The sequence below is a fragment of the Saccostrea echinata genome, unplaced genomic scaffold (assembly GCF_033153115.1).
Source record: "Saccostrea echinata isolate AGI-Se365-2 ecotype Australia unplaced genomic scaffold, CSIRO_AGI_Sech_v1 ptg000003l, whole genome shotgun sequence".
In the NCBI taxonomy this organism is placed as follows: domain Eukaryota; kingdom Metazoa; phylum Mollusca; class Bivalvia; order Ostreida; family Ostreidae; genus Saccostrea; species Saccostrea echinata.
Window position 1 is genome coordinate 12,334,629 of NW_026889752.1, and position 27,149 is coordinate 12,361,777.

A 27,149-nucleotide genomic window follows, 5' to 3' on the forward strand; every position below is an offset into this window, starting at 1 on the left:
ATCCCTAACAAAAAAATTACTATAGTTAACTATAGTTATAGTGATAACTTTGACACTATGAAAACTTTGATGTACTGTAGTGATAACTTTGACACTTTGATTTACTATAGTGATAACTTTGACACTTTGATTTACTATAGTGATAACTATGAATACTTTGATTTACTACAGTGATCACTATAAACTTTGATTTACTATGGTGAAAACTTTGATCTACTATAGTGATAACTTTGAAAACTTTGATTCACTATAGTGATTACTATGTCACTATAGTGATCACTTTGATAACTTTGATTTACTATAGTGATCACTATGACACTATAGTGATCACTTTGAAAAATTTGATTTACTATAGTGATAACTTTGACACTTTGATTTACTATAGTTAACTATAGTAAACTATAGTTAACTATAGTTAACTATAATATTTTTTGTTGGGGACGTTATTAGTTTTTCACCCCACCCAGTTACCTACCCACTACCGAAAGAGTACCTACTGATTTATGGGGAAAAAGACACAAGTCCTTCATTTGCAATCATTTAAGTAAATGATAAATCATTAAATTACTAAGGATGTTTCTCTTTAAAAAAGGTTTTTAAAGACACTTGTAAAAGTATAAGAGGAAGAGTTAAAATAATTTTTTTCTGGTAAAATGCCATTTTTTTGTTTTCGTTTGATTTTTTATTAATTTTTTTTTGTAAATTTTCCTTCTAATAAGAAATAATAGTAAAAAAAATAGTAATTTAATTTATTTAAGAAATAAGGTATCATTTTTAAACATCTAATGAGATATAAATACGGGTTGGTCACGAGATCAAATTCCATAAAGAAGGGCTTTATGGTAAATTTGATCTTGACCAACCCGTAATTATATCCCGATAGATGTTTAAAAATTAAACCTCATTACTTATATTTACATTTGTTACTTATTCATATTTTATATTTGCCTGATTATAATCTTTAACGCGTGAAATGTTTTATTTTTCAAACTCAACGGCACGAGTTTGATCTATTGATTGCACGTCGACCCTTTATGACGTCACTGAGAAATTACGTCGAACATTTATGACGAGAGAAACCCGTGTTTATGCGGATATAGATACGCATGCTTTCAATAGTGTTATATAAACATTTGCAAATGTAAATATAGAAAAGTATCCTTCATGTATAATGATCTGTGTCTTTGACACTGATTATGATTTTTTAAAGATTTTACATTATTATCATTATTATTATAACAAGCTTATGTTTTACAAACCCACTTTCAACCTGTGTTACATGTACATTACAAATCAAATGTTTATTCTCCCAAAGTAACCCAACATGACTGTTGTGCTGGGTTTTGCTCGACAGATTGTCCCATTCATACAATTTTGACAAAACCATTTTACCGTACGGTTTAAAAAGATGTAAACTCCGATGATTGACCTAGACCCAAAGCAGTTTGAATAGATATGAATTTTATATATTTGTTTTGTGAAGAGGAACAATTGGAGGTGTTTCGAGGAGGGATCGAATAGGCTTTTACATGTAGTTATGATTTATTTTACAGGTAAGCTCTTTAAATAACAGCAAAATAATTCCGTCACCATTTCAGGTAAATGGTATTGAAAGGGTTAAACCCCCTCAATATCATTTATTGTTAAATATGGAAACGCATTAGTGGTTGAAAAGTAGTACATGAAATATTTTTGAGGAGTTAACTTTTGGGAACAAAGTAACATACTTGATAGATTGTTAGATTATATTATGCCAGTTAAAAGCAATTAATTTTCAATGACTGTAAGGAAGATCGGTCTGACTAAGACTTTAATTATCCTTATAACTACAGTATATATTGTATTAATTAATTAATTAATTAATTATAATATGATAATGAGTGCATGGTGCATGTCATATATATATATATATATATATATATATATATATATATATATATATATATATATATATATATATATATATATATATATATATATCTGTTTAACAAAATATCGAGTGTGTGAAAAACAGTTATGTTATTAATTGATTTTCTTTTCATTTTACGTTTCTTAAATTTAGGGGAAAATATTTAGATATGAAGGCTCTGTATAGAAGGTAAGAGAATATTGTGTATACTGATAATATTTTTCAAATCAGCATTATATATATTTGTACACAATTATCAAAAAATATTTTCGTTGGTGTATTTTCTGTTTCTAGTACATGTATATTGTAAAAAGTGAAATTAAGATTTAAATCAACGCATATTTTTTAAAAGATCTTTCATCAACTGAACTTTAGTAATTTACAAATTTATAAATGCTTGATTACAACAATTCGAATTAAAAGATTACGCAGGTATCATGTTAAGGCAGTACCCAGATCATATTTCGGCGAATTTAGACTTTTTTTCGTAAAATGTAACATTGATAAATCGGAAAAGTCATAGATAAAACATTCACTATTATTATCCCTTGTATAGACGTCATTGAGTCTTAGGCTAAAAGAAGCACTCCACTACGACGTCATCACGTGACGTCTATAAATAGAAAAATTGCCTTAATGAAAAAGTGAAAAGTTCAACACTACCCCGGAGCTAATTCATTTGTTTTATTGAAAATAATTATATAAAAACATCACTGTGCCATGAAAAGTGCTGCTAGAATCCTACTTTCCAGACACAGAAAAAAATATTCCAAAGGTTCACATGAAACCTTACCAAAATTTTTACATTTTATACATACGATCAAGGAATTGTTATCAATTCATGTTAACCACACGATTCTAGCAGCACTTTCCAAGTACTAAAGAATACAAGCTTTGGATACAAACAAAAAATTTGTTTCAAAGTATGCGGCGTAGTGTTGAACTTTTGCATCTTTGTTGTTATAGAATGACAGAGGAAAGGCTGATCGGGATTTCAAAGCACAGCCTGTGTTCATTATAAGAAAACATGATAAGAATATATCAGCGTACCTGATTCTTAATCTTTAATTCCTTATGAATCACACATAACATTCACGGTATATACTTTAAAAACTCCCATTTCTTCTATTTGTTTACATGAATTCTCGTCACGTTTAACTTCACTCGGCAAATATTTGATCAATAGTTATGACGTCATGGGTTTGGTATTTCACCCCCGTGCTAAATACTTAGCTATTTATACCACCCCAAAACGACAAGATTTAGTATATATTTTGTTTTGAATGATTCCATTCATTTCTTTGACCTGAAATTAAACTTTAAATATAGATATTAAGAAATCATTATTTTTAAAGTTCACGTCATACAGCTTACTATGACGCCATATTGTTAAGGCATGTAGGATATCTCTGGGTGTAGCCTTAACATACCCGCGTATGACAATTATACATCACCTTACCTTAATTTCTAGATATAAAAAATACTTTCCACCGACAGGTTTCCTGGATATTTACATTTGCGGCAGTATTCCTCGAATGCAGCAGCTGCCTTCCTCCGCGAATCCCCGGATGTAAAACCTTTTAAAGAAATTCCAGGAGCCACTGGGAAATTTGCAATACCATATTACATCGGTAACACGTTCCTCTTAAAATCTCTTGGTATGTAAAGCTGTTCTTCTTCATCCTCTTCTTATAATCAGTTATGATTAAGAAATGATAGATTAAAAACAAATAATAGACCATATACAACAATTGAGACAATGACATTTTATTTTTTGCAAGGTGAAGACACAAATTGCAAGAAAAAAAAAATCTTCTTTTATTGACTGTTTGACTGTGAATCGCTTGTATACCAGGTTGCTTAGAATATCCGGTCGATTTGAAGAAGTTTATGACTGCAATCCATAAAAGATACGGTGATATTGCGAGAATAAGGACTACTACAAATAAATGGGGAGTGTTCCTTTTTCATCCAGATCTCGCTAAAGAGGTCCTAGAAATACAGATAAAGAATCCTTTCCGTCCGCCCATTGATGTCCTTAGGATTTATAATGAGAAAGAAAATCTCAGCCAAAGTTTGGCAACGTTGTAAGTATGTTAATATTTCAGTCTATATTTCACGATTCTCGTTTCATCGGATAAGCGGCTTCAACCCTAGAAGTGATGAAGATGAATTTATGGATGTAAACAAATTGCATGTATTTAAGTATTTAACATTAATTACTTCAGTGAACAAAAAATAGATTCATCCCCTGTATATTCTTCTAAGGTTGAGTTTCTAAGATCATTTCTGTCAAAAAAGGGAAAAAAGTACTTTAATATGGAAACCATTTAATTAAGTGTAAATTATAGCGAATGTTTAAATTTGACAATGTTTTTCAAATAACCATACTTGTAAAATAAGTACTATACCTTTATAATGATATATACAATTTAATTCTCATTCATTATTTTCTCTGTTTGATTTTCTATACATCAGAAAGTGTAGCTACTGTAATTAGTCGATTTGATCTCTCAATTATAAAGTCAGAGTTGGACAATGAAAATGAAATTTTTAAAATACAGTTATATGTATTGTTAACTATGTATAGCTATATGTATCAAGTTGAAGAAAAATTACATTAAGGAATTATTTTCAGTGATTTTCATGATGAAAACGACCCGGGATCAGGATATATTTCTTGAATAAGCGGTGTTATACCTAATGCAACTTAATCTGTGCTCTCAGGTCGATGATGTACAGTAAAAACGTCCCTCATGGAAAAGTAACTCCCCTCCCCCTCGAAGATTCACTAGATTTACTACTAGTATATAGTATTTCTTCCGTGTAGTAAACCTTTTCACAAAAGGGTGAACTGTTCATATTCGGAGTTTTTTTTTGTTCTGTGGCGAATACTCTCTATTATGTAGAAATTAATCTTCATCCCCGTGCTAAATAAGTATTCTGAGATAATTCTCGGAGATATTTTGATGATCAGAAGATAATGCTCTGACGTTTTATAAACTAATCTTTAGACGATTTTTGTAAATATAAAAATCAAACACAATACTTACAAATTCTTGACTGTTTTTTTTTCAAGATCACAACTAGTTATTTCTCGACAATTTACGGGAAATTGCAGTTTGAAAAGAAATCTTAAATGCGTTGACTACAAAAAATGTTAAAATTTTACAACGATGGCCCACCAGATAGCCCTTTAATCATGATTTTATGGTTTTCGTAAAGAATAACAGGAATATACCAGCATTACAAACTTTTTTGTTTCAAAATTCTCTACACTCATCTGATTAATCTTGATTGATACTATCAGTCAAATCTAACTCTTTGAATGTACTTACTTCCAAATTATGTATAAGCGTAAGGATTAAGGGGCAACCTTTACTACACAATAATAATTATTCTTTGAATTTCTAGTTTTTGTCTATATATTTATCTTAGGAATGGCGAAGAGTGGGCCAAGCTTCGGAAACCATCGCAGGAATTGATACTAAGACCAGTCGCTGTGTCTGCATATGTTGGAATCTTGTCTAGAGTGGCAGAGGATTTCGTAGAGAAATATAAACATGGCGGAAAAATAGATGATCTCCGGCCTACACTTGTCAACTATGCTACTGAGAGTATTCGTGTCTGCTTCACATCTTTTAGATGAAATGAAATTCACATGAACAATAATTATTTTGGTTTTGTTTTCATGGCAAACGTTCTCACTTCTGATGTTTTTAGAGGTCCATGTTTGTTCTGCATTCATTTGTATTATTTCAATGGACGATTGAGCTTGATTACTGTTCGTTATCTCCATATTTCATTTCGATACAGACATCGAAAATTTCTTAATAACATAAAATAATATACTGAAATCATCATTTATAGGCGTAGGCATGCTTTGCTTCAATAGACGTCTTGGATGTCTTCATGACAAACCTGTGATTGACATTACTCTTTTGGAAGACTTGTTTGACGCCATAGACCGGGATTTGAAGAGTATTGGTATAAAACCTTATCGTTTCTTTAACACACCACTATACAGGAAATTTAAGAAAGGAGCAGACCATATTCATAGGTAAGAAAATGGTTTATTAAAAATGGGAATTGTATATTTACATACATAAATTATAAGTAATGACTGTGTTTCACATGTACCAGGTGATGTAATTGTCCGGCGCTTCAAACTTTTCCCTATGCAGAACAGAGTTTTAAACTTTCGTGTTTTACGATTAACTAGAAAGGAAAAATTACAAGTACATAATTATATATAATGACATTCTAAATGATAATTTCGGACAGTAAAAATTTTAAGAAATATTAAGCTTATACTCACTGTATACTAATTGCCTTATCTGCTAAAGAATTGTTTTAATTAGAATTGTTTGGTTTCCTACGACACACAAAGCAATGACATTAGAATAAAATTCATCATGCACTACAGTGTATTTTATTTTTTATTGTTACACATCGAGTTTTTGCCCTTAATATTCATTTTTTTTCTGATTAAGATAAGTACAAGGAAAATGCTTGGAAGTTACATCATATTCACCAAAAAAAAAAAGACTTAAGTGTACCTTGAAAGTGAAATATTATTTTACGGCAATTAAGAAAATATTTTATACTTTTACATATAATTGATGAGGCTTATCAACCCTTTGAAACAACTTTGTATAATAAAACTGATAAAATATCATTACCTTTTTAAGCATTTGTCAAACCGAAATCAAAAGTGCCTTGAAAAAACTAGAAACTGCAGAACGGGACGGAAAGCTGAAGGAATATCTCCAAGAACCGAATTTGTTGTACTCGTTACTGTGTCACCCTAAGATGACGCTTAGAAGTGTAGATAGAACACTTCTGGATCTGTTCATTGGTGGTGTCGAATCAGTAAGTAAATCAAAATATCATCTTTTATATTAAGTAAAGATATTTTTTAATTTAATTAATGTTGCTTGTATAATAATTAAAACAATTGGCCGTCCAATTTTGTTTTAGTTACAATATGTATTACCGTTAAACTCATACATTGCACATGTATGTTCTGTTTCTGAAAGTGATTGGACGATTTTTGTAATTAAATATAGTTGGAATTAATATTTTCACTTTACATCAGTAGAAAAATATATCCTAAGGGGATATATATTTCAAAGAAAATTACACATCTTTTTTTTCAGACTTCAAATACTTTAACATTTCTCTTATTTGAACTGGCAAAGAATCCTGACAAACAAGAAAAGCTTTATAATGAGATTATATCTGTGTGTGGTCAAAATGATATCACAAAAGATACACTGGCAAAAATGTCGTACCTGAAGGCCTGCGTCAGAGAAGCCATGAGGTAACCTTACGCATAAAATATTCAAAACTTACCTTCAGATGATGGACATTATATGTATAGGGACTGTGACACCGTTTTTAACATATTGTGGAATCGTCAAAATTCATAGGGGCCAATTATCGTGGATTGCTGAAATTTTACAGGTTCTTGAGGTCTTTATTTCGTGTATTCACTCATATCTACAAAAGAGATATGATTTTGAAACCCTAGTATATTAATTCGTGGAGGATGTAAATTCGTGGACGAAAGGTACCCACGAACTCATTATCTTATATAAAATCAAAATAAACAAAATAATTTCTTGAATGTAACTGATTTTCTGATTACTGCTTATATAGTCGATAAAGGAATGAAAATATTCATTATACCATTAAAATTGTATCATTTATCTAAAGTGTGAATTTTACCTTCTGTTTGAGCAAATATTAACGCTTTTCCTCTAAAGAACACCCTAGTTTGTTATGAGTTATAAGAATAAATATTTATATTTTTACATAATGTTTCAACGGATATAATCCTTCCATCTCCACTAATTCTAATGAAAAGTAATGCATGCATGTGTTTGGGAAATTACTAAATCCTGCATCTCGAGTTTAAAGCATTGCAAATTGACGGAATTTAAGTATCACCTCATTTAAAGTAGCACAAACGTTATGATTTTTTTTTTAGCTTTTCTGTTTACTATGAAACTTACTTCTACCCTTTTATGAAAATCGACGGACCACATCACTCCCTCTTTTTAAAAGATTTGTTTTACAAAACTACCTGAAACTAATAAATATATGCTTTTCATTGTAAGTATTTTCTTCTCTGTGCACTGTTGAATTCATACTATTGTAAGAATGAAGATATATGTATTAATATATACAGTACTTCTACTGTAATATCTACATGACATTTTTAAGGATCTATGTACCAACCTCACCGGGGATGTATCGGTGTTTTGAGAAAGACGTGGTTGTTGGTGGATATCACATTCCCGCTGGGGTAATATTTACTGATCTTTTAGTATGACTGGAAGGAAAAGTATAGGATACAATACACTTCTTGGGCTGGCAAAATTCAGTGCGGTTGCCAATAAAGAATCATCTTCATTTAGTCCCATATTTTCTACATCTCTAGTATATAAAGAGATATGTTTGATCAGGAACAGTTACAATAAATATCTAGACAAATCGTGGGAAACTTTATTCAGAATGCTCACATAAAGTAGTCCCTCGAGGGCATTAGCATCGGGTATGGAGGATATTTTAAAACAATTCAAGTTTAATCCTCTTAAATCATACATGAAGTGAAATGATATAAGAAAATTATAAATTATAAGCTGTAATGCTAAAGGTGTCAACATTTCTGATCGAAGTGAAGAAGCTTCTCCATCAATTGTCTCTTACAATAAAATAAACAAAGTCAGCGATAATATTTATGCATCAAATGTTGACAGACTCCACAGCAACGGGATTCCAACATGAGAATTATTTACAAAAATTAGGTAAACTCACCTCACCTATCTTCTTTGTGCCCGCTGGCACACAAGGCCCCAATAAAAATCAGATACAGTCGGGCGAAAGTGACTATTCCAGTCTACATCTTACATTTTAACTTAAAAAAATACAAGAGTATACCATAATTTCTTTATCGTTAAAACCATCTTTTTTCATGTTTTGTAGACAGAGATTGTTGTTTGTTTACAAGAGATGTGCGAGGACCCCAGGTTTTTCAAAAGTCCTGAGATATTTCTTCCGGAAAGATTTGTCAGAGGTGACAGTACTCTCACAGAGGAATACAAAAACTCCAATCCGTTTGCCATCCTTCCGTTCGGATTTGGTCCAAGAAGTTGTATCGGACAACGATTTGCAGAAACTGAGATTCATGTACTCACTGCAAAGGTATTGTGCCAGATTTTTTTTTTTATCACATTTAACAGAGAAATTTTTATGCTTCAAAGACGTACGATTATTAGAAAAGTGAAATATTCAGAATTATTTTATTATATGATAATGACAACTGACATTACTAACATTTTATTTGTAAACTGATGATACTTGGGCAATGTTTGTTGTATTTAATTGGAAAATATCATTTTATTGAAAGCTTAATGATATCTTCTTCAATTGTCTTTCAGATTTTCCAGCGTTTGGAAGTTTCTCTTCCGTCAGGAACAAATCCAGTTATGGAGTATAAATACCGCACATTTGCAACACCCAAACATGCTGTACCGCTAATGATAAGACCTACGGAGAATTAGATTGCACGTATTAAAAGAGAGAGAGAGAGAGAGAGAGAGAGAGAGAGAGAGAGAGAGAGAGAGAGAGATGCACTACATTCTTATTTATGGATGCCAAATTATTTACCACTATTTCTTAAGTTATACTTTGAATAATTGTTATTAAACTTAAATAAAAATTCTTAACATTAATGCCTTGTGGTAACACCGGTACATGTATTATCTACGCATGCGTATGCGTATTGTTTTTATTTCATTGATCAATTTTGTTGAATTTATCGCCATTATTTATATAATACAGATGAAATAATTAAACTGAGAATAAAAGTTTAAAGAATAATAGTACCTTGTTTTTATGTCATACAAGATGCTGTAAGAAAATCTTCTTACACATACTTTTTTTACAGCACTGAACTTACAAAATGATGCCCCATGCTCTCATATGAGTTTATTGACAAGTGTATTTTTTTACTATGGGAAACCCAAAATATCTATTCTAGCCAAATGTAAAATAGGAGGTGCACAATGGCACTATGTAATAAAAATTTTGTGAATATCTAATTTAATTTTATTCAGTGGTATGGCAGAAGTCGCGCATGAGAGATGGGTACCCCCAATAATATAGACAGAATGGAAGTGTCCAGTTTTTGCCATGAGAAACCCCAAACATCTGTCCGATCGAAATGTAAAATAGGAGATGCATAAAAACACTAAGTAGTAAAGATTCTGTGAAAGTCTCATTAAATTTTATTCAGTGGTATTGGAGTAGTTGCGGATAAGAGATGGGTACCCTCAAAGATATACAAAGTATGGCAGTAATCGTCATAGGCGCATATTTGTTGTGATGAGTAAACATATTACAAAATTGAAGTGTTTGTGCAACACAGATTAACATGCAGACCTGACAATAACTGGAAAATTGACAATATTCGTGTATTTATCTGAATTTTCTACCTTTCTTCCATAACTATACTTTTTGTGCAAAAGATATTGATGATGGTTCTGATGCCTGTCTAAATATATGTTAGAATTTAAAATATATATGTAAGAAAAATTAGTAAACATCTAACTCAAGAACCAGTCATGCTCATATCATACAACGATACTGTTTATGAAAAATACATGCAGTAAAACCTGAAAAACGATCTGTGATCAGTGGTTATCTTAAAGATGGAGAAATATTACATAAATGTACAAGAAAAGTTGACTTTCAAATCGAGTAACACGTATACAATCATGTTGACAGCAAAGTGTTTTAATGTTTTTCTAAATGTTGATATATTAAATGAAGCACATAGTCTTAAGTCGTGAGATATTCATTTTACTAATTTTTGTTCTTTGATCAGGCTAAATAAATACATTTAGCATTAAATAATGACAATCTGGTTGTGAAATTCAGTTATTGATTATTCGCATTAAGTGTGTATTTTCTATGAATAAATATACATTCATTGCCATATTTCTCGTGCTAGATGTAAGTAAATAAAAGTATTGAATTTTACAAATATTAAAACGCTTATGTTAATAATTATTTCTAATTTTGATATCAAATATAATGATCACAGATCTTGGAATTATTTTATTATATAAGAAAGATACCGCAGCTTCCTGTACGCACGTATTCACTTACCCATTCACCCATACACACACAAGCGCGTAACTATATCCCTGAAAAAAAATAAAATTATTGGAATCAATTATTGCCTTAAGGACGGGAAAAAATAATTCCATAATATCAGCCGCTATTTTTGCAAATATGACCTACTGGAAAATATTACGTGTATTTAAAAAACTGTTCTTATTTTGCCTCTTCTGATAAATTTGTGTAAACTGACCCTTGAGTCTCTCAAAACCATTTATAATGTATGTAGAAAAATGAACAATGAAAGCATTTTTAAATAGTCTCAAAATATAAACATTGAATTCACTTAAAAATTTTCCCAGTTATAAGTAATGAAAATCAATTGTGAATATCAACATGATTAAAAAGTGCATAAATTATCTTTAAGGATGTTGACATCGGGCAAACTCAAGAGTTCACTGAACTTTTTCTATCTTAATGACAGTCAATTTAAGTGGAATGAGGGTCATATTTAAAGATAAAAAAAAATGGGTCGTATCGTGTTTTACAAATGCATTTGCAGACAGTACAGTTTGTAAATATTTAACTGATGCCACTCAGTTTTTATCCGAGGAATAACACAACAACCTTTACGACTACATTAATCAGTTAAAATACATAGAACATTAAAATTGACAAAAGTATTTCGACATGCATTTTGGGACTGTGTTATAGAATTTAAGTTACAGTTTTTCAAAGTACACAATATTTATAATATGAAAAAAATGAAAGCTACAAATTGATCATACTAGAACAGTTTTTCTCTTACTTCTATGATTGGGAAAAACTAACCAAAGTATTAACTTAAAGGTCTAAAAAGTTTTAAATAAATTGGTAATATGTATGTGTATCAAAAGTCAAACCCTCGCTACCCATGAACGCTACTCATGAAGTTTTACATACAAGACGACTAAAGGTCAGGACTACCTCGTCAGTAGTTCAAAAGACACAAATTGCAACCAACTGTCATATTAGATATCAAAGTCAATCAATCGATTTAAAAAGAATCTTTTCAAAGTAGGTCACATATTTTTCAATTTTATTAGACCTTGTATAGAGACATTTGTCAAAAGATAGATTTTATACATGTACATGTATCATCATTCAACAAATGTTTACGAAAAAGTCTTTCAACGTAGATCTTGAGTAGTACATGCCCTAGTAAAAATGTCTTGTGATATGCAATAGAAAAAAAAAATGTATTTTTCAAGTCTTGGTACTTTAATTACATTGAAAATCATGTTTAGAACATGTTTTTAAATTTTAAATTAAAATAAACAGACAGACGACAGAATGTAAGATATATCTCAAGATCTAAAATCCATGGCCCATATCAAGTGCAAAAGATATTTGATACATACATTTAGGTGAATGCACTGCGAGTTGTATTGTTGTAAAAGACATTTTGCACTTCAAGATATTGCATAACTTGTATTTTGATTTAAAATCCTTAAACCCAGCAGTGCTTGCAATCTGAAGTAGAGGGGGGCAATAACCTAAACCAAATATAAATGCCGTTGAACTAGACAGGTATTTAGGTCGACAGGCCAGGATACATTCAATAGAACTACTATCTTGCGATAGGTAAGTAAAGTTTCTGTCCTATGCAGAATAAATATTTTAAAAATAACAGTAATTGCATCTAGTTATTTATTTGGGAAATCATCATTGTAGTTAAAACGGATTTTTTTTAAATTTGATATATTTTAATTATATTTTCTGTTGGAATAATCATTGCTTAAGTTATTTATCTCTAAAAAAGTCTCCAGTTTGGTTCCTGCAGTCGTATATTAATTATACTCAAAGCTTTATTAGGGTTGAAAAATACTCATAAGAAACTATTTATATGCTTAAATGAAATACATATAATACATGGTTTTTCACTGGAATGGATTAAATAGAGTAGTCTTTATTAAATCGTGTGTTTGCGCAACTTTTCATTCCTGCTATTACTTATTGTTCTAGTTGATCCATAGGTGATATTTGAATTACTATAATGGTCTGATATTTGAATTACTATAATGGTCCTCAGGATATTTTCATTAATTATTCAGTGAAAGAAATGCATAAAGACAAAAATATCACTGTTATCTTGAAAAAAAAATTACTTAAAGAAGTTTGTTTAAATGGAATGGAGTGTGTTTTTTAAAATGTATAGTGATAGCTTAGGTATTATTTGAGCTGATTATGAGGGTTGAGTAATTTGATAGGTCTTTATGGTGCGGGAAAGAGTTCTAAAGGTGTCGACACTTTTCTCTGTACTAATTTACTTATTGCGCTACATGTAACTATGAAAAGAACATTATTATAGGTAATTTTGTTGTAAAAATTGCTATATTATCGCAATGAGGGATAAAATGAAGGTTGATAAACTTTTGTTATTCTTATTTGCATTGGAAAAATATTCAGGAGCTCTGATGGATGTAACATTACTTATCTGATACGTTGTATAAAACTGAGTTCTTATAAAACAGTAATTAAAAAAAAATCCATGGTGAAGAAATCCTTCTTTGATAAAACATAAGTAGACTGAGTATTCTCTATGAAGGTTTATGTTCAGGAAGAATTTTATGCATCATAAAAACTCATTTTAAAGAAAAGTAGAATTCTTAAAAATACAGCCCATATTGTTTTAAACTTGCACACTTTCAAAGATGATAAGACATAAGTTTTTAAGTGTAAATAATAAGAAATTAATTTTCGAATACTTCAAAATTGTTTCCACTGATTATTTAGTTTTCGTAATATTATATTATAATTTTAGGAATGGATTTTTCCCCCAAGCAATTTGATAGCTTTAGTTAAAGTATGCTTAAGGATAATTCACTAATATATAAGAAACATTATTTAGCGAACATGGCTTAATGAATATCAAATGCTGGAATGGCATTTTCCAGCAGATCTAGAGCAATTGCAATTCACAAGGCCATGTTCATTGAATAATGTTGTTTATTACCTATATTTGCATTGCACGTTTTCAAGGGTTACAGAGGAAAGGATAAAGAAATAGGTGAAGATAGCGAACAGTGAGCGATCTCAAAAACCCTTCGAACAATACAAATCTGTGAAGGTATATAAGACACGGACCCCTGGAAATCCGGATGTGGGATCATGTGCTTTGGAGGAGTAGGCATCCCGTGTCGACCGGTCACACTGGCCATAAGCCTTATGAATTAATGAGGTAGACGGAACATTTCATAGTAAAATTAAGTAAAAAAACAAAGGCCTAATAATTGGTATGAAATATGTAAGTAAAAATACAACCCAATGATAGGTTATCTTTGATAACAATGTCATTGTGACGATTGTTTTGCAAGATAGCGAAGCCTCCGAAAAATTATATATTTCCCGATTACCCGTTACATAACTTTTGTTTTACGGAAACAATCATAAAAGATACTCGGACAAGAATTTTAGACAATATGGAAGCATTCAAATAAACACTGTTCACTGAAATTTCATTAAATTATTTATTAATGAACATCGAGGAAAATAATAACACGTTTAAAAATAAATAACGAGCCCATTCTAATTGAAAATTACAAAAACAGACCGTCAACTATTTTTGATCTTTGAAATGTTTTTGTATGGACAATGCTTTAAAATAAAAATGAAATCAGAAGCCTTGTCTTGATTGTAGTGTAATGGTAATGGATATCATTTCAAAATATAGACCATTTTTCGTGATTTTACAAATATTAAGATGCCAAAATTACTCTATTAGCAAAGGAATTAATAAATAAAAAAAAAAAAAACAACTTAAGGGTAAGATTATTTACTTGTCATATAAATTATTTATTAGCCATTCCTTATTTGAAAATTGAAAGAAAAGGGGATTAGCCTCTATAGAAATGAAAATGAAAAGGGGGCATATCAAAACACGAAATTAGTACATCAATTCTATCAAAGATGCTTTGCAGGTAAAAACAGATGATACAAAATAAATGCACATCAACAATTGTTGTACTTTGAATGCTTTACAACAGTAAATGCTTCAAACACTAAGAACGAATTTTATTTTTATTTTTTTATCTTTTTTAACACAACACATTGGAGATGTTTGCAAAGGCGATTAAATTTCAAGGTTATGCAATATGTAGGAAACATATATTTCTTCTTGATTGTATTCAAATAACTCATGAAAAGATTTAAAAATTCAAACTAATGTATGCATGTTAAGTCAACAACATCCAAGGTAAAAAAAAAAACCTTTTCAAGGAGAAAGCCTAAATGCGCTTCATTTTAATTGCAGTTTTTTTTTTCGAATTTAGAAGTTGAAATGATACTTAATACTATATAGAAATAGAACAGTTGAATTTCTACATAAGAATTGACCATATAATCAAAACAAATTGTTATTTAAAAGTTTTTCATTAATAAAAACATTTATTTATCATGATAAAAAAATAATAATTGATAGAAATGCAAGAATAAGTATATGTAAAAGCTTTTTACTTTCGCCCCAATGTAAGAACCATGAGATATATTTAGCACAGTTTGGTGTAATTTTAACTGTGATGTTATTGTATTCAATTGTGACGGCAATCTAGGATATTGTGACAGGTCTGAAACATTTCTGAGTGAAATCGCATGCGTAGACCAAGTATATTGGGTTTTGGAGACTTCACATATATCTGAAAGACTTATCATGTTTGTCATTTTGCCATCATTACAGTCTGATTCTGACGTCGAATAATAAAATTTTTTAACCTCATTGTTATTTACCTAATAGTTTAACATAACTGACTCGACACTCCTCCCATCTAGAATTTTAATTGGTTAAAAATATTAGGAATATCACTGAGGGAGTGGTTCCAGGGTGTAGCTCTGACTTTACAGGGAGTATTCATGGCAAGGGGGTGTTGTGGTGTTTATTGTACATAGAGTAATAACAGTGAAGGTATAATGATAATTTTTATGACGCTAAGATGTTCTATACATTGTATGGTTTCATTTACCATCAATAGTCTTTTGTTTTCGATATTTGCTTACAAAAGACTTAAAACAACTAGTAAGAAATATTAATTTGTAACTAATTCTTAATTGCAAGACCTATATTTTTTTTTTAGTTTAAGACAACTGTGGTAAAAAAAATGTGCATATTGTCTTTGTAACTCAAGTCAGATATGATTGCACTCATAAGAGCACTCATTAAAGCATGTATATATATTTGATATAGTAAAGTACTCATTTGTCACTATATTGTAGAGAGAAGAGATTGAAGCAAGAAGTATGGATCCTCGAAACCTTCTCAAAATTATAAATAGGCTCTCAAAAGAAGCAAAAAGGTGAGATCGACACTTTGATGGAAACTACTATGGGAGAATATCATGTCCTGGACGTGCATGTACATCACAATAAAATCATTAGCCATATTTTCTTCACTTCATTTATGATAAATTGCAAAAAAATATTATAATAAAAAAAGAATCAGGCTTGTTAATGTTTAAATTACGGATGTTCTGATTTTTACCCTTTACGTAGTCGCAGATAATTGAAGTCAATTAAGGACTGAATATTTTAGCTACCCAGGTTAAAGGTATTACCTGGGTTGGAACAAATTACGGTTTTTACACTGCAAAGCTGTAAATAAAAACGTAAAATGTTCCCACTCAGATTATACATGCATATTTGAGTACATGCAGTTATTCAATTTATTCCTTATAATTTAATTTTCTATCATAAAGCTGTTGAAAGAATGACAATCTCCCTTTAACAATGATATCAAGTTGTACACAATTTAAGCGAATCGATACAGTTTTTGACATTTTACGTTTAACAGGTCTCCACGATTGTTTCGATTCCAGTCAAATTCTCAGCCAACTGTAAGTAAATCATTGGATATGAAAACTCTCGAGGATATTCCTGGACCAAATCCATTATATAACCTGCCGTATATTGGAATAATGCTTTTAAGTCAATCACAGGGTAAGAGGGATCCTGAAAATAAACCCCTTTAATTTAGCGTGATTTAGTACCATTTATATATTTTATAGCTAAAGCCATAATATGCACACCGTACATTCTCGCGAAATCAAAAAAGCAGGGTAAAACGTTCGCTACAAATTCTTATCTTTTCTTTTTTTTACAATTGTTAAAAGTACTACGGCAAACCTTATATTATATGTACATGTGTCTGTGACAGGGGGACTAAAGAACTTTGAATTTCACAAGTTTGCTGCTCAGATGCAGAAACAGTACGGAGACATTGTCAAATTGCGGATAAAAAGGAAGTGGGGAATTTTTGTCTTTCATCCTGACATTGCAAAAGAGGTTCTTGAAAAGCACACAAAACTGCCAGTTACTTCCGGTGTAGAAGTGTACAAGGTTTACAGTGAGCATAAGAAACTGTACCCTGCTTTGGGTAATCTGTAAGTACTTTTTTCACAAATTCAAGAAAAAAATATAGATTATACTGTTACATGTAAAAGTTCGTTTTGATTGTGATTGCGTACCTCACAATAATATTTACATAGCCGGCTAGTATTTCATTAGCTTTGTGGTTTCAAAACAATCGCAACTCCTAATTGGTTACCTTTTTTTTATTTCAAGTGAAGAGGTTTTCAAAAATAAGAATATACTTACTAATAATCTTACTATCAAGCTTATCATTACATCAATCTTGGAATCTTGATACTTTAATATCGAGATCCTTTAAATGATTCAGTCAGGGGGAGGATTGGGCTAAACTCCGCAAACCAACGCAGGAACAAATGCTGAGACCAGCAGCTGTGTCTGAATACGTCAGTATCCTTTCAGAGGTGGCAGACGACTTTGTAAGGAAACACACAAATGGAGGACTCATTGAAGATTTTAAGTCTGAGATCACGAATTATGTCACAGAATGTGAGTTTTTCCCGCTTAATATTTTCTTTATTCATGATCTATTTGTTGTTTTCCAGTTTGGTTCTAAAAATGAATAAAACATTGTTAACCAATAAAAAATGCCAGGTCATGGAAAACATAAGATATATACGTGCAAAGAAATATTACGTGATAACTTTAATCAATATTTCTTAAAAAAAAATAAATTTTCACATCCATGGGAATTGATCTTTTCTTCTCCTTGCAATTCTGAATAACTGTAAAAAATAATGTGTAAAAAAGGAAAACTAGAGTTTTGGTATTTATTGTACAGCACACACTATTGGATTTGTGATTTGCATGTCGTTAACGTTAATTAAAAGTAAGATCTGATTAAGAGGAAGAATGCCTTACACTTGTATTAATTTAAATAATTTTTTTTGCTGAATTCTTATATCTTCTTAGGTACTGGAATGTTGTGTTTTAACAAACGTTTAGGCTGCATAGAAGGGGCTTCAGTTTTGGACAATAATCATTTGAATGACATTTTTGAGGCTTGTGATCAAGACTTGAAACGACTCGGACCGAGCTTTTACAAATACGTATCAACTCCTCTCTATAGGAAATTCGAAAGGGCAGCTGATCAACTTTTTGGGTAATTAAGGTCTTTGTAGTGTTTTTGTCTACAACACCATTTTGCTGAGAATTTACTTAACATAAATAGACGTTCTTTTTGTCAATTTTTCCTCATTACAACAAGTAAAAGGTTGATTGAAAATTTTCATTGTATGAGAAAAATATAAGGGCGATAAACGAAAGCACTGCAAAAAAAAAAAATAATAATAAATAAAAAAAAAATCAAAAAAAATAAAAATGAATTAAAATAATGATGATGATAAAAGAATGATATACATGTTTCATGAAGTAAAAGATGGACTTTGAACTTTCATATATACTCTATCATAAAGCGTAACCAATACAGAAATCCAAGGAGCTATTGATAAATTGAAAGATGCAGAAGAAGAAGGACGTCTGGAAGAATATATCCAGGGTCCAAATTTACTCTATGCACTCCTGACACATCCAAAGATGTCCCCTGAGATGGTCAAAAGTGTGCTACTGGATCTTTTTCTCGCAGGTGTAGAATCGGTAATGATTTTTCAATTACATGAGAGAAGACAATTAAAGACATAGATATCTTGTACAATTATATCAAGTTTACAATCGAGCTATGTTTTGAATTTTTTTCCTTTTAAGAAAATACAGCAAAACCATTGATAGAAGTGAACATTGATCAATTATCTATAACTTCCCTGTTAGATATGGATAATGTCGAATTGTGATTGTTATAATCTATATAAAAGAGGAAAATTTAAGACATTCATGCATGTTTCGTGAACAGATATAACTTATTACATTAATTCCCGTAGACATCCAATGTGCTATCCTTTCTTTGGTTTGAGTTGGCAAGAAACACAGACAAACAGCAGAAACTTCATGAGGAGATCCTTTCAGTGTGTGGTAATAATGGTGTTACGAAAGAATCTTTAACAAGGATGCCGTATCTTAAAGCATGTGTCAAAGAGGTCATGAGGTGAGAATTGAACATTTTTTTTAAAAGCTTCTTATGAAAAAAAGAAAAGAAATGTCAAGTCTTAATTTTCTACAAACAGTTAAAATATTATAAATAAAAATCATTACAGCTGATACATGAAATGAAATAAATAAAAATAAACAGAGTGAATTTTATAAAACTGTTTCTTCTTAAAATATTACTATCACAGGTTGTACCTTACGTGTAATTCATTAAACACAAAAGTCAAATCACCACTAAGGTTCTATAAATATACATGCATCTATATCAGGTCTGAATGTCTTTAAAATGTAGACTTTACCCTCCAACGACGCCAGGTGTTATTCGACGACTAGAAGAAGATTCATTTATTGGAGGATATCAAATACCAGCATCTGTGAGTTTCTAATCAGCTGATCAAGGTTGAAAAGTATTTCATTTTTTATTTGAAAATTCAAGAATTCTTTTAAATGTATATTGAATAAGAGTCAATAAGATCTTTTACAGAATTTTCATGTGTTAGTAGTATATATTTACGTTTGCAAATGTTGTCCCTTATATAAAACGATGTGAGCAATTTGTATTTAAATCTGTATAAAAGCAGGTTCGTGGCATGTTCACAAATTCATTGTTAAATACGGGTTGTTACTTTGTCAAATCTATTCTAACTGAAAGTACAAATATAATCTAGAGTATATGACATTTTTAGTTATTTCTCTTAGCATTAGTATTTTCTCTTTTCGTTTAGACAGAAATATTCGTTTTTCTTCAACACATTTGTGGTGATCCTAGATTTTTTAACCATCCAGAGGAATTTTTGCCCGAGAGATTTCTTCGAGATGAAGATCCAAAAATTGGTGACATAAGAAACTTATACCCATATGCGACACTTCCATTTGGATTTGGTACCCGAAGTTGCATTGGCCAAAGATTTGCAGAAACAATGATGCACACAATAACAGCGAAGGTATTTATCTACATTGATAAATTTCTGTGTAGAAGTACTTTTCAAAACAAAAGTTTTAATAATTATCATTCTCTCAGGCTTAATCTTCTTCCTTTCGTTCACTCATACATAGTGTTGCTTGAAATATAGCGACTTTTCAAAAGTAATTGAAATTATTATTGAAATGCAACTAATTTCAGCATACCTTACAATGTAAAATTTGACATATATTTGTATGGCTATTTAATTGATTAATTTTATGAATTTTTAAAAACCTTAAATCTAGTGAGAGTTATCTCTCTTATGCAAAAGGTGAAGATAACAAACAGTAATAAATCCCATCAATCCATTTAACAAAGCTAATCGTGAACAGGGTAAAAACACGGACCACTGAAAACACCACCTGTAGGATCAGGTGCCTAGGAGTAATAAGCATTCCCTGTCGACCTGTCACACCTGCCGTCAGCCCTATGTATTGATTAGATAAACGGAGCTCTCCGCAATCAAATTCAATACAAAACCAGTAACATTACAAATAGTATGAAATGAGACCTTACAATAGGTTGAATATACAGACAAGGTCAATATAAAATGTAAAATTTGCCAAAAGCTGAGTTTAAACGGGACCGATATATTCCTTGTAATATCTATTTATTTGCCTATAGTTTGCCTCGGTTTAAACATTGATCGTACGCAGAACATGCTTTTGCGTATTGAATCAGTTGAGAGATATAACATCACAGGAATGTGATGTTTGAATTATTCTACATTAATAAAGGAAGTTGCCAGAGGGTTAGAGAACCTCAAATGGTCTACCAGCAAATAAACAGATGAAGTTAGAAAAAAAGCTCTTTTTCTCTTAAGCATTCTGTGTTCTGTATATGTTTTTCAATTATGATTCGTTACCTTTCAAGTTTTTTCGACACCTTGAGATATCACTACCCTCGGGAGCCAGAGGAAAATTAAAGAGTAGATATCGTTTGTTTTTAACACCAGCACAAAGGGTTCCAATCATAATTCATCCACGACTTTAAAGGTTGGAAAAAAGAAACAATATCAACTTCAAATTAATTTGCATTTTGTACTTTTGTTGAAGCTTTTTATTCTTACCGGTGCAAATTAAACTGATATCAAAATATATTGTGAATCATAGTCTGATATCAGGTGCATGTTTATATTATCCAGTATTGTACATAAATGTATATATTTGTACAAATATGCATAAAACCATGATAAATTTACTGTATCCCTATACATGTATGTGAGCTTATTTAAAAAAAGAAAGAAAACTGCAAACATAGTTTTACTTTCTTTTATAATTTCCATATTTCTATTTTTATAAATCAATATTTTTCTTTTCATAATGTTCTAAAATATATATTTTTAATATTACCTGTTCAAATTATTATAAAATGCAAGTATCAATTATTCTTAATTTATTTTTTTTATACTGAATGATATGCGTATTGATTGAAATTGTTAATCGAAAACCGAATTTTATATAATTCATTTTGCTATTAGGAGCACGGCTTTTTATAAATATTTTACTATACTTAAAACATTTATATATGAGGTGCAATAATGACTAGTTATCAAATAATAAAAAGATGAAAAAAATGTGTTCATTCGTTTCGTGATGATTGGATCTTTGGACAAGTTATATACCAGGCCCGTAAGAACATAGCTGTGGGTGGTTAGGGGATGATTTCTCCAGTATATAGTATACAATGAGAAAAGGAGATAACTTACAGTCGTGCCTCAATAATAATACACGATGCTTTTTTTTTGTTTTTTCACTTGCTTTTCAAAAAAGTTTATGTAAGGTTATGAACCCCCTTCTGAAACTGAAATGGAAAGCTTGAGCCCCTCCCAATCCAGAAATTGCATGTACGGGCGTGATGCATATCATATTATGGCATATGTGACCCCTTGTAGATCGTACAAGGGAGAAAATTAACCAGGCTGGAAAACTAAGTATGCCAGTTCTAGTAACATAAACACATTATATCGCATTTTTAGGAAAGTGCATCGTTTCGAGATGATATAAAGGAGGTATATGATTAAACATTGAAAATGGTGAATCAAATCCAGACAGTGTCCCATAAGCTATCCTTCTATATGTAATGACCTAATCAAAAGCTTGTTGTGTGCTGATGATATTTGCAATGATTTCTCTAGAAAATATATACCTATTCCACTTATACTCTAAAAGAAGGTGATGATGAAAGTAAATACTAGTGTAATTGAAATGAAGGCTAAGCGGTTGTACTTCTCATAAATGAATAATTATATCTAGCCTACAAGAGAATATATGAATGTAGAAGTCAGTCAGATTTGAATACCAGTAGCCAAAAAACTAAATACCTCAGTTTGTAGAGCACCTGTCTATCTAGATTTTAGAAGGCGACGGTTCCTGGTCTGCTCTGTCGTTTTTCTTCCATGTCAATCATATGTTGTGTCATGCCATGCCCTAGGCCTGATGAAAGACCTGCCAGACTTGAACCTGGGTTGGTGTCTTTTTAAGGGGAAGAAGGACCTTGAGCTTATAAAATACTTATAATTCAATTTTTATCATATTTTGTATATTTCTTATTAAATATGTCCCATAGTTATATCATGAGGTTTCTTTCCTAATTTTAAAGATATTGATTGAGAAATACTATGTACTACAGTATCTAAGTAGAGTTTTAATTCTCCATGTTTCCTGGCCCATTACTCTGTCCATAATAGGATATTTTAAGCATAGATAAAAAAAAGTAAGTGAACATGTCTTTTAAAATATTGCAGAGTATGAATAGGGTTTAAAATTTGAAGAAGGAAGTTTCTTCTATCACACTGTATCTGGATAGGGAAAATTAGTACTTTTTAAGACAACTTAAACAAAAACAAAAAAAAACTTAGTTTGCAAAATATTCGTTGATTCAGTTTTTTAAAAATTTACTTCGAAATGCAGGACCTTCATATTATTGATTAACAGTAAAAATTTTGAATGGTGAAGCTGACCTCAATATTGCACAGGAAATCGTTAAAGAAGGCAGAAGCATGATAAAAACGTGTCATGTTTACATTTCTCGAGTACGGGAAAAACCAACTATGACGTCACATGTAAGGTAAATAAGCGAAATAAGACGCACCTACATGAGATTCCCGTCATCAGCCATGCAAAAATAATTTTTGTGTTCCCCGTCTTTCAAAATATTTCATCATATACTGATTATGACCTGTTTTTACATGGTAATACCGCTCGTGTATTCACCTAGTATGATGTTGCTGTACTAACAGATCGTGTATGACGTCACCGACATGTCGGACGCAGTTTAGGGAAACATAGGAGTGGATCAATCTATTTCTTAATTTGTTAATGTTTACAAGAATGTTAATGTTTTTATATAAGATGGTAATTAAAGTAAAACAAATTGACAAAAATTTATACGAGAACTAATGTTTAACACGTTTTACACTTATATAACGGAGACTATGACGTTGTTAAGCAGAGTCATGTGACCATCAACTTCATATTAATTGCATTTTGAACTTTAGTTGAAGCTTTATTCTTCCCGGTAAAAATTAATCTGATATCAAAATATATTTTCAATCATAGTCTGAAATCAGATGCATGTTTATTTTTTTTTTTTGTTTGTATGTTGTTTAACGTCCCTCTCGAAAATTTTTTCACTCATATGGAGACGCCACCACTTGCCGGTAGAGAGCTGCAAATTTTGTCCTGTACTCGGCACTTACGGCCATTGAGCAGTGAGGGATCTTTTTCGTGCCAGCACCTACTGCGACACGGGACCTCGGTTTATACGGTCTCATCCGAAGGACCGGTCTCCACGTCCCACAGTGGGATTCGAACCCGCGACGTAAGGATCAACTCCTTACGCCGCGACTCTAGAGCAGACGCTCTAACCACTGCGCCACGCAGGCGACCAGATGTATGTTTATATAAATCCAATATTGTACATACATATTTGTACTCATATGCATAAAACCATGATAATTGTATCGTATCCCTATATGCGAGCCTATTTTTTTTTAAAAAGAAAGAAAACTGCAAGCATAGTTTTACTTTCTTTTATATAATCTATATATTTTTTAAATTTCTTATGAATTAATATTTTCATAGTGTATGAAATATATTTGATTTAATAAATACCTGCTCAAATTATTACAAAATGCATAAACCAGTCATTTTTAATTGATTTTCTTTTTACTGAATTATATGCGTTTTGATTTAATTATTAGTCGGAGAGAGAGAGAGAGAGAGAGAGAGAGAGAGAGAGAGAGAGAGAGAGAGCTAGCAAGTGTGACTTGCAATCGTACATGTAAATGCTAGCAAGATAACTGCATACAACATTTACAGGGATTTTTCTTATTGTAGATTAAGTACTACCATAACCTATAATTAATGACTTTATCTCTAATAAAATATGTTTTCACCACAGTGGCTCAGTTTGTAGAGCAGAGTTGAAAAATTTTAGTTGCAAATTAGGTCAGACCTTGAATCTTAACGTTCAATTACCAAGTGGGTAGCATTGGAATTTAAAAGTGTTTGGTCTATTATAGAAACTTGAAATTGGGACCAGTATAATAAATTTAAAAATAAGCTTCCAATTGCGCCATAAAATTTCTATTAGCTTGTTTGTAGATTTTGAGTGTGATAAATCATGGTTTCCAGGATATAGCAAAAATTGGCAGTCAATGTTTTAAGTGGATCAATATTGGTTTTAAGTAGAAAACATCATGATCATGGTACGATGGGGAAGAAATTTGCAAAGCATTAATGGCTATATTAGTAAATAATTCCAGCATCCTCATTGTGTTCGATGCATGTGATACCGAGTTTTGTTAAGGATGGGGACATGATTTGGATTAAAAAATTTACATGTACTAATTAAGAGTTGAATATAAATCATATTATTGAAACAATAAAATTGTCTTCTTAGGGAACAAAGAAGCTGCATATATTTTGTCAGATTAATTTGTTTGTTTGTTGTTTAACGACCCTCTCGAGAATTTTTCACTTGCAGGTGGAAAGCTGCAAATTTTGACCTATACTCGGCACTCAAGGCCGTTGAGCAGTGAGGGATATTTTTCGTGTCAGCATCTACTGCGACACGGGTCCTCGGTTTATACGGTCTCATGAAATATGTGGAGATAACGAACAGTATTCAAAAGTCTATTAAACATTACAAAATAGGAGCAGAGAAAACACGGACCTCTAAGATATCAGAAGTGGGATCAGGTGCCATGGAGGAGTGAGCATCCCCTGCTGACCGGCCACACCCGCCGTGTGCTCCTTGTCATGATCGGGAAATAACGGAAAAATTCGTCAACAATTCAGGTGTGTAAATATTGGCTAACAATTAGCAGGAAAAAAGTCAGTCAGCATTTGACTTATTGAAAGATTGTATTTGCTGACAAGGTCATTAACAAGGTCTCATCTGAAGGACCGATCTCCAGGTCCCACAGTGGGATTTGAACCTGCGACGTAAGGATCAACTCCTTACTCCGCTACTCTTGAGCAGACGCTCTACTAATGCACCACGCGGGCGACTTTTGTCAGATTAATGGTATCCTTAGTAATACAATTAAATTTAGATTTAGCTCAAATCATGATCTCTGAAATCTGTGTTAGGCTATGAAATGGATTAAGTATTTCGTACAAAATTATGTAGGGAAAATCTTTGTACTGTAAAACTTGGTTAGACCAAAGTCCTAAGGACCTCTGAATTTACTTTGGTATGTCTGTTATTCGTCATATCCATATTATGAAATATATACATTTGTTGTATTTCTCTATTACATAAACATACAGAGAGCAAATATAGTTTTTCGAAGGTCATACACATGTAGGTCATTACGAGAACTAATCGCACAGCGCAGCAATATGTACATAAAAAGACTTACTCTACTTAGCAATAGACAGCTGTAGCATGCTTTTCTTGTATAAAAATGTACAAAATACGCAAGTAAAATAATAATTATTTTATTTACAATGTATACAAGTATTTAATACAGTTCTTGTTGGATTTTACATAGAGAATAGAAACCTTACACAATAAGGTTTAAATTGAATTACTACTATGATAGTATGTTCGATTTTTTAAAGACCATAATAGCTGTGATGTGCTTGGACTACTGTTCATTTCAGTAAATTTTTTACCTCCGAAATATGGCTGAAATACCATCGACTCGGTTTGAAGCAGAAAAAAACAAGATTGGTTCCTTATCAATTTGCATAAATACCGGTCACGGTAGGCTAATGATAGAGCGTTCGCTTCGTGATTGGGAGGTCCGCTGGTTCGATTCTTGTTTGCTGTGCCGCGTTAAACCGAAGACTAAATGTAGGGAGTAACGGTTCCTTCGCTAAGCGCCTGGCATTAGTGATGAAAGTCACGGGCCTTTCGGTTGAGAACTTAAAACCGAGATTCCATGTCACGGCCCTTCACTGGTATATGGTGACGTCATCTTATAAGTGAAAAATTCTGTAATGGGACGTAAAACATCATACAACCAATGAAGGTGCCTTCGATGTCGTATAAACGAAATATTCAGGTAACGTTACGAAAAGTGACCGAGACTGAAGTCTTTCAAATATAAATGCTTGTTCTAACCATCGGTGATTATGAATATTTAAATTGATAGCATTGCAACTATCATGTACAATTGATATAATAATGTTTGAATATTGAGGAAGTTATGTTTTATTTGAAATGGGAAAAACTTACACTTCACATCCATGTTAT

At 31.4% G+C, this 27,149-nt stretch overlaps 2 protein-coding genes across 2 annotated transcripts; both read left to right on the forward strand.

The window, feature by feature from the left end:
- Positions 1-1,420: 1,420 nt before the first annotated feature.
- LOC133178590 (probable cytochrome P450 49a1) lies at positions 1,421-9,798 on the forward strand. The gene is made up of 11 exons (XM_061313310.1): positions 1,421-1,553; positions 2,063-2,098; positions 3,407-3,567; positions 3,765-3,996; positions 5,348-5,526; positions 5,780-5,969; positions 6,601-6,781; positions 7,069-7,232; positions 8,138-8,219; positions 8,900-9,118; positions 9,355-9,798. Exons 2-11 carry the CDS (start codon positions 2,079-2,081, stop codon positions 9,475-9,477), a joined length of 1,551 nt encoding a protein of 516 aa, XP_061169294.1. The 5' UTR covers positions 1,421-1,553; positions 2,063-2,078; the 3' UTR covers positions 9,478-9,798.
- A 2,818-nt stretch (positions 9,799-12,616) lies between these two features.
- On the forward strand, positions 12,617-21,684 carry LOC133178882 (probable cytochrome P450 12d1 distal, mitochondrial). Its single transcript, XM_061313548.1, has 11 exons — positions 12,617-12,661; positions 16,286-16,365; positions 16,860-17,005; positions 17,223-17,448; positions 17,745-17,923; positions 18,347-18,536; positions 18,850-19,030; positions 19,312-19,475; positions 19,770-19,851; positions 20,203-20,421; positions 21,315-21,684. Exons 2-11 carry the CDS (start codon positions 16,310-16,312, stop codon positions 21,432-21,434), a joined length of 1,563 nt encoding a protein of 520 aa, XP_061169532.1. The 5' UTR covers positions 12,617-12,661; positions 16,286-16,309; the 3' UTR covers positions 21,435-21,684.
- Positions 21,685-27,149: the final 5,465 nt, after the last annotated feature.